Below are 7,780 nucleotides of genomic sequence, written 5' to 3'. Positions count from 1 at the left end.
GGCGTCCAGATGAGTCACCGCTGCAACACGCTGTTTCATCACCGCGCACGCTGGCTGACTGAATTCTCTGGCTAATTCTCTCATCAGAAACAACAATGTGAAGATGTACTAATGTAAGTAGGATATTAATTTCAGTGTAAACAGCTTTAGAGATTATTATGGGAGTTTTTGAGAGTGCTTGAACTCGCGGGACTGAAGTGAAAATGTTCTTTGATAATGTAAACGTTCTTTGCTCTCTTTTTGTACAATGAAAGTGCTATAGGCTAATTAGTAACTTACAATGTTTTTTATTAAATTCACATTAAATACAAAGTCAGTCGTATTAAAAATATTTTATGGTATGACACCCATATCTGGTACTTAAGTAAAAAGACGGATTTGAATGCAAGTTAATATATTACACTATTAGGCTACTTTGACCATCGCCCATTATAGATCAACTAACAATCTATAAAGGTGCTAAATGCATCTACTCACACATATTTGAGAATCGAGATATTTCATGATATATTTTGGGAATATTTAAAAAAATAAATAAAAATGGAATAAAATCCCTGCTGAAAAAAAGAATAGACACAATTACAATTTTTTTTTACAAAATAAACATCCAGGAACCACCCTATCCGTTTTACATAATACAAATACACTCACCATGTTTATAGTATTTTCAGTTTTGGTAAATATTGAGAAGTGCGTGATTCCTAATGGTCCTGCCACTGCAACAAAATCTTTCAAGACGTTATTCTTCCGCACCTGCAAACCAAGACAACAGTTTCAGTGTGTAAACGAGACTTGACAGTAGAGTTGAGCAGCAGCAATCGTGAGGTGCACCTTCAGAGATCTGGCAGTGAAGGGCTCCATGACTCGTCTCATGTCTGCCACGAGCTGAGCGACGTTCTTGCCGATCTGTCCGCGGTGAAACACGAAGGTGTGCGGCACAGTGGAGTAAGTCTCCTCGGCCACACGACTGGCAGCCACGCGGGCTTTCTTCTGGTTCTTAGTCTATGAGACAAAAACAGAAAGTAGCTTATAGAATTATTTTACCTTCAATTTGTGTCGTCATAACTGCTCAAGCTGAAAAGATATTATACATTATTTTGCCAAGCGTTAGCACATTGACATGTGTACCTATTTACACACACATATACATCACCGAATCTCATTCCAAATAACGAAATTAATAGATTTTGCAAAGATAAAGACAGACGGACTTGTAAGTTACTTCATTGTCCGCACTTAACTCTGGATGCAAGTTAAACACGTAACGTTACCTTTGTTTTCCCCATTTTTTAAAGGACAGCACAACTTATCCAAGCCGAGGGCACAAAGCTGAACTTTACTTGATTTGATTTTAATACGAATATCTGAGCTAAAATATCTCACAAGTCTTAGTTAACCAGCAACCATCTTGAAAACCCTGCTGCTAACCATGTGGCCTGGTTGCGCATGCGCAGAAGCAAGGCACTACACGACGCGCGCACGCTGGATGTTTGGTTTTACACGCGCCGTCTTTTGGATGGGATGAATTACTACATGTAGCTGCATTGGTAGGTTTAATTCACCACATGCACAGAATTCTAGGCAGGTTTTAAACTTTCGATTAAGTTTCGAATGTCCTACTAGCCTTAAATCCAATTTAAAGGAAATATCCACTGCTGAACTCTGATTACTCTCATTCATTCTCATTTAATTACTCTATGATCTGATTCAGAATTCGATGTGAGTTAGCACCTTTGTAAGTCATTAAAGTATTGTCGGCTTTCTTTTTCTTCCTTGTTAAGGTTTTTCTTTATTCCTAGTTGTTTAGTTATCACACTTTGTCTTGTAAACATCATCTTATTTTAGCTTCAATAGTTAGATGTGTGGGTAGTAAAGGATGCACATATCATTAGCTCATAATTGCAGAAGTCAATAGAAAGTCCCCACCATGACAGAACTAGCATTACAGTTATCTTACTTTCAAAGCAATAGAATGTAAGTAATCATTCATGTCCATTTTAGCCATTTCCTGCACATACTGTAATGCTGCACTATTGTGAATTTTTTATTTTTTTAAAATGAGCTGTATTTTTTTGACCTGGACCACAAAACCAGTCATAATGGTCAATTTTTTGAAATTGAGATTTATACATCATCTGAAAGCTGAATAAATAAGCTTTCCGTTGATGCATGGTTTGTAAGAATATGACAATATTTGGCCGACATACAACTATTTGAAAATCTGGAATCTGAGGGTGCAAAAAAAATCAAAATATTGAGAAAATCGCCTTTAAAGTTGTCCAAATTATGTTTTTAGCAAGGCATATTACTAATCAAAAATGAAGTTTTGATATATTTACATTAGGAAATGTACAAAATATCTTCATGGAACATGATCTTTACTTAATTTCCTAATTATTTTTTGCATAAAAGAAAAATGGATAATTTTGACCTATACAATGTATTGTTGGCTATTGCTACAAATATATCCGTGCTACTGATGACTGCTTTTGTGCTCCAGGGTCACATATTGTACAGTCATGGTCAGTCTGCACGATGACTGGGAGTGAAGGAGAGGGTAGTGGGTGTGCTTGTGTGTGGGGGACAGGCCTGTGTAGGACTAGAAAGGAGGGGGGCTGGACTCATTAGGATGGTTTGTAATTATACTCTTCTTTGTTTAGAGATCCTCTGACAAGAGCTGATCTTCCTGCTTTAAAAGTTCACTGTCAGTCTGGGTGTCTCCCACTGCCCACTGTCTTTGAACATCTTCACTGAAGACCAGCCGGAGCACCGACCAGACATCCACTGCTGCAGTCATTACGCTCAATTATTAATAGCAAAGGCGTGTTTCCCTTTATGACAGTGATTTTTCATTGACATTATAATCTTTTAGTTATAAAGAGCACAGATCAGAAGCTCGGAGCTGAACATCTTGTTTGCATCAGTCGGAGGACAAGGCATTACTTTAAAAAGAGACCAAATCCAAAAAGAGAAGATTATCTGGTGATATAAGGAGGTAAGAGAAATATCTGTTCAAATTGTGATTTGTTTTCTCAGAATCATGGTTATATTCCACATGTTTTCTTTTAAACAAATAAAAAATAATAAAAAATAACTACTGTAAATAAAAAAAAAAGCATACCAATTGTGTATCCTTCTGTTGAAATATCCCATAAGTATTACTTTGGTATTTTAATGAGCCTCCAAATATTTTTAATATATATGCAATTTTAGTCATAAGTGAAACTTTTCCAAAGTATTTATTAATTGATAGCTCACAATTACTTTAGACACATTTGCTTAAAATTTCAACAAACTGCTATTACTTTTGTTAACTTTGGTATTAATAGGTATCCTCTCTAATAGGCATCACTGTTCTTTTTAGTAGGCTTTGTTTAGCTGTTTTGAGTAGTTGCCTCAGTCAGTGTTTAGATTTGTTAATTGCTTATGACATTTATGATGTGTACCAAAGCTGTAATTTTCATCGGTATTGACTTTAGCTATTGATTTTGACAATCAGATGAAATGATAGGTTGACTCAGGCTCTGTTTCTGTTGACATGCTAATTAACCCAAGAAAAGGCGAAACTGTGTTTTACCTCCCATCATAAAACATGAACATCTGGCATGCATCAAAACTGCAGGCCTCTTCAGTTCATGACTGACTGAGTGGGTGGTTATAATGTCAAAATTTAGGCAGGTTTTTAGCTCACTGGAAAATTAGAAGTCATAAGTAGCATGGTTATATTTGTAGCAATATCTAACAATACATTGTATGGGTCAAAATTATCGATTTTTCTTTTATGCCAAAAATCATTAGGGTATTAAGTAAAGATCATGTTTCATGAAGATATTTTGTAAATTTCCTACCGTAAATATATCAAAACTTAATTTTTGATTAGTAATATGCATTGCTAAATACTTCATTTGGACAACTTTAAAGGCGATTTTCTCAATATTTCGATTTTTTTGCACCCTCAGATTCCAGATTTTCAAATAGTTGTATCTCGACCAAATATTGTAACAAACCATACATCAATGGAAAGCTTATTTCTAAATCTCAATTTCAAAAATTGACCCTTATGACTGGATTTGTGGTCCAGGGTCACAATTGTTTATTACCTTTTTTTTAAAAAGTCAGATCAAGTCTGAACAACACAATCTCATGGCAGTTTGAAACTACTTTTTGTATGTGAATTGGTGGCTGATTCATATGAATTTGTACTGTCTTAAAATGCTAATATAAGATATTGTATTATTTGTTTGTTAGGATCATATTGGACAGTTTATTGGCTCAGTCGCAACACTTATGGAAATTCCAGTGACTTGTGCCGTGGTCTTCCTGCTGGTTTTTGGTGGGGCCTGCTGTGTGGGCCGCCGCCAGGAAGCCTCTAACGCAGACACCTCCAAGGGTGATGCAGGTCAGAAAAGGCCGTCTCGAGCAACAGAGAATAAGCCGAGCCGCTGTTCCTACACTTTCATCGTACCTCAACAGAAGTTAACGGGGGCGCTTTGCGTGAGCACCGAGACGGCTCGTGTCAACCGCTCTGAGATGGCGTCCCTGCGCGCGCTGCTGGACCGGCAGCAGGAACAGCTGGACACAATGCGTGGGCAGCTGGAGCAGGAGGGCGCACTGGCCAATGAGATGAGAGTTCTGCGCAGGGAGAGCGTCAACATGAACGCCCGCATCACCCAACTCTATGCCCAACTGCTGAATGAGATCATCCAGAAGAAGGATCAGGCTTTGGAGCAATGGAGGCTCGAGAGTTTGGTGCTTAATGCAACAGCCCAGGTAGCTAAAAGCATTCCCTACTGTAAAGAAACATCATCATTACCTCAGTTGTTTCTCCTAGATGCAAGTGAGATCAAATGGAGTCTCCTGCTTCTCAGATTTTTCACTGGGAATGTCTCAAGCTGCACAGATTTGCCACAATACAAAAATGTGCAATGAAAAGCCATAGATTTTAATACAAACTAAAAAAAAAAGAAAAAAGTGTATTTTAATAAGAGTACTTTTTATGGAAGCAATATACTTTAAAGAAAATGTACTTAAGTGACATAAGTGAAGCAATTTGTCGAACTTTTGAGTGATTTTTTGACCCATTTAAGCATATCTTTTGACAAGCATTTATGGTGAACTAAAATATGTCAATGCCATTTCTATTTAAAATGTATATGTCATGTATTTCAGTATATTTGTAAACACACATTTGTAATAATGAAGTTGTAACTTAGTACATAATTAAAATAGGTTAATTTTACATTTTAAAGTAATATTTAAATGTAATAATGCATAACACGCTTCTTTAAAGCATGACACATTATTATTTAAACCATAAATTAATACTGTAAAGTAAAACATTTATTGTGACATTATATACAAAGCACACTTTAAATGTGTTAAAAACAGTAATGAAAGTTTACGGTCTCTTTAAATACACTTAAGTGGCGTTTTATTTCATTAATATTATGTTATCTGCAATACACGTTATAATAAAAAATATATTGCATTACACTAAAAATATACAATTATATTATCTGCATACATTTTTTTGCAAATAAATTTTAAGATTCGAAGTACACTACAATTGCACATTCAAGCACACTTGTTTTTCACCAGGGATGTATTGATGCATTCATTTTATGGAAAGTTATTTAGACCACGCGTTAAGTTTTCTACTTTTCAAATATTTGGATCTTTTTTTTTTTCATCTGTGCGATGGCAAATCCTGACAGGTGCTTCAGGTGTCCAGCAGTTACAGAGACCTGGAAAAGAAGTATGATGCACTCACTTCTCTAGTGAGCAACCAGAGCCAACTAATCACACATCTGGAGAAACAGTGCCAGCTCAAGAACCCCACTAAAGCACCGCAGGTAAGAACATCTGTTATGTATTCTGTGCCTTTGTGCTTTTGCTTTGTAATGTGGACTTTTATGTTGTAGTTTTACTGGTTTCCTGTTCCTGTTTCCCCTTGTCATTAGTCTGCTTGTTTCCAACTGTGTTTAGTTATGCCTTGTCCAAATACCCGCACTTGCGGTCTTTGCACTTGACCACTTAACTACTTATATGACGTATTTCCTGTATTTGGTCCAAGTGTTCAAGTGAGCATGAAGACCACAAGTGTGGTTGTTTCTCCTAGATGCAAGTGAGATCAAATGGAGTCTCCTGCTTCTCAGATTTTTCACTGGGAATGTCTCAAGCTGCACAGATTTGCCACAATACAAAAATGTGCAATGAAAAGCCATAGATTTTAATACAAACTAAAAAAAAAAGAAAAAAGTGTATTTTAATAAGAGTACTTTTTATGGAAGCAATATACTTTAAAGAAAATGTACTTAAGTGACATAAGTGAAGCAATTTGTCGAACTTTTGAGTGATTTTTTGACCCATTTAAGCATATCTTTTGACAAGCATTTATGGTGAACTAAAATATGTCAATGCCATTTCTATTTAAAATGTATATGTCATGTATTTCAGTATATTTGTAAACACACATTTGTAATAATGAAGTTGTAACTTAGTACATAATTAAAATAGGTTAATTTTACATTTTAAAGTAATATTTAAATGTAATAATGCATAACACGCTTCTTTAAAGCATGACACATTATTATTTAAACCATAAATTAATACTGTAAAGTAAAACATTTATTGTGACATTATATACAAAGCACACTTTAAATGTGTTAAAAACAGTAATGAAAGTTTACGGTCTCTTTAAATACACTTAAGTGGCGTTTTATTTCATTAATATTATGTTATCTGCAATACACGTTATAATAAAAAATATATTGCATTACACTAAAAATATACAATTATATTATCTGCATACATTTTTTTGCAAATAAATTTTAAGATTCGAAGTACACTACAATTGCACATTCAAGCACACTTGTTTTTCACCAGGGATGTATTGATGCATTCATTTTATGGAAAGTTATTTAGACCACGCGTTAAGTTTTCTACTTTTCAAATATTTGGATCTTTTTTTTTTTCATCTGTGCGATGGCAAATCCTGACAGGTGCTTCAGGTGTCCAGCAGTTACAGAGAGCTGGAAAAGAAGTATGATGCACTCACTTCTCTAGTGAGCAACCAGAGCCAACTAATCACACATCTGGAGAAACAGTGCCAGCTCAAGAACCCCACTAAAGCACCGCAGGTAAGAACATCTGTTATGTATTCTGTGCCTTTGTGCTTTTGCTTTGTAATGTGGACTTTTATGTTGTAGTTTTACTGGTTTCCTGTTCCTGTTTCCCCTTGTCATTAGTCTGCTTGTTTCCAACTGTGTTTAGTTATGCCTTGTCCAAATACCCGCACTTGCGGTCTTTGCACTTGACCACTTAACTACTTATATGACGTATTTCCTGTATTTGGTCCAAGTGTTCAAGTGAGCATGAAGACCACAAGTGAGTGTAGAACTTTTCATTACCTGATAGGACACACTTATAGTGTTGTAAAAATGCAAGTGTTTACAGAGCTTTATTTTTATTTTCAATACTTTGCATTTTAAAATCAAATTCTAAATGTCTGTTCAGTGTCTCTATAACAGACGACAATTTAATTTAGTGGTGCTTCTAATTAAGTGATAAAAAGCATTTGCAAATGTTGCACAAAATAAATGCAAAATTAATCCACTACTCATTTGCACCAATAAACCGTGCAACCCTTTGTTTTAGTAGCAAATTATATGTAATATCTAATTGTCATTAATATTTAACATTCATTGGAAAGGTTTCCGTGACCTCTCGCGAGATCTCGGCAAAAAGTCTCACGATTTATTTCCAGAACATGATGCATGAT

At 35.4% G+C, this 7,780-nt stretch overlaps 2 protein-coding genes across 2 annotated transcripts in view; one reads left to right on the top strand and one right to left on the bottom strand.

The window, feature by feature from the left end:
* LOC107711268 (suppressor of SWI4 1 homolog) overlaps nucleotides 1-1,472 on the bottom strand; it is a 6,882-nt gene extending 5,410 nt beyond the window's left edge. Inside the window, exons 1-3 of the mRNA XM_016516236.1 lie at nucleotides 1,272-1,472; nucleotides 832-1,002; nucleotides 652-753 (exon numbers count right to left, since the gene is read on the bottom strand). Of these exons, the coding sequence (XP_016371722.1) occupies nucleotides 652-753; nucleotides 832-1,002; nucleotides 1,272-1,286 (288 nt within the window). The 5' untranslated portion in view covers nucleotides 1,287-1,472. The remainder of the gene's footprint in view (nucleotides 1-651; nucleotides 754-831; nucleotides 1,003-1,271) is intronic.
* Nucleotides 1,473-2,671: 1,199 nt separating this feature from the next.
* angptl6 (angiopoietin-like 6) overlaps nucleotides 2,672-7,780 on the top strand; it is a 10,319-nt gene continuing 5,210 nt past the window's right edge. Inside the window, exons 1-4 of the mRNA XM_016516102.1 lie at nucleotides 2,672-2,995; nucleotides 4,249-4,770; nucleotides 5,715-5,852; nucleotides 7,002-7,139. Of these exons, the coding sequence (XP_016371588.1) occupies nucleotides 4,288-4,770; nucleotides 5,715-5,852; nucleotides 7,002-7,139 (759 nt within the window). The 5' untranslated portion in view covers nucleotides 2,672-2,995; nucleotides 4,249-4,287. The remainder of the gene's footprint in view (nucleotides 2,996-4,248; nucleotides 4,771-5,714; nucleotides 5,853-7,001; nucleotides 7,140-7,780) is intronic.

The sequence above is a fragment of the Sinocyclocheilus rhinocerous genome, unplaced genomic scaffold, assembly GCF_001515625.1.
Source record: "Sinocyclocheilus rhinocerous isolate Xijiao unplaced genomic scaffold, SAMN03320098_v1.1 scaffold115, whole genome shotgun sequence".
Taxonomy (NCBI): domain Eukaryota; kingdom Metazoa; phylum Chordata; class Actinopteri; order Cypriniformes; family Cyprinidae; genus Sinocyclocheilus; species Sinocyclocheilus rhinocerous.
Note: the sequence above shows the minus strand (reverse complement) of the source record. Positions and strands in the feature narration are given on the sequence as shown.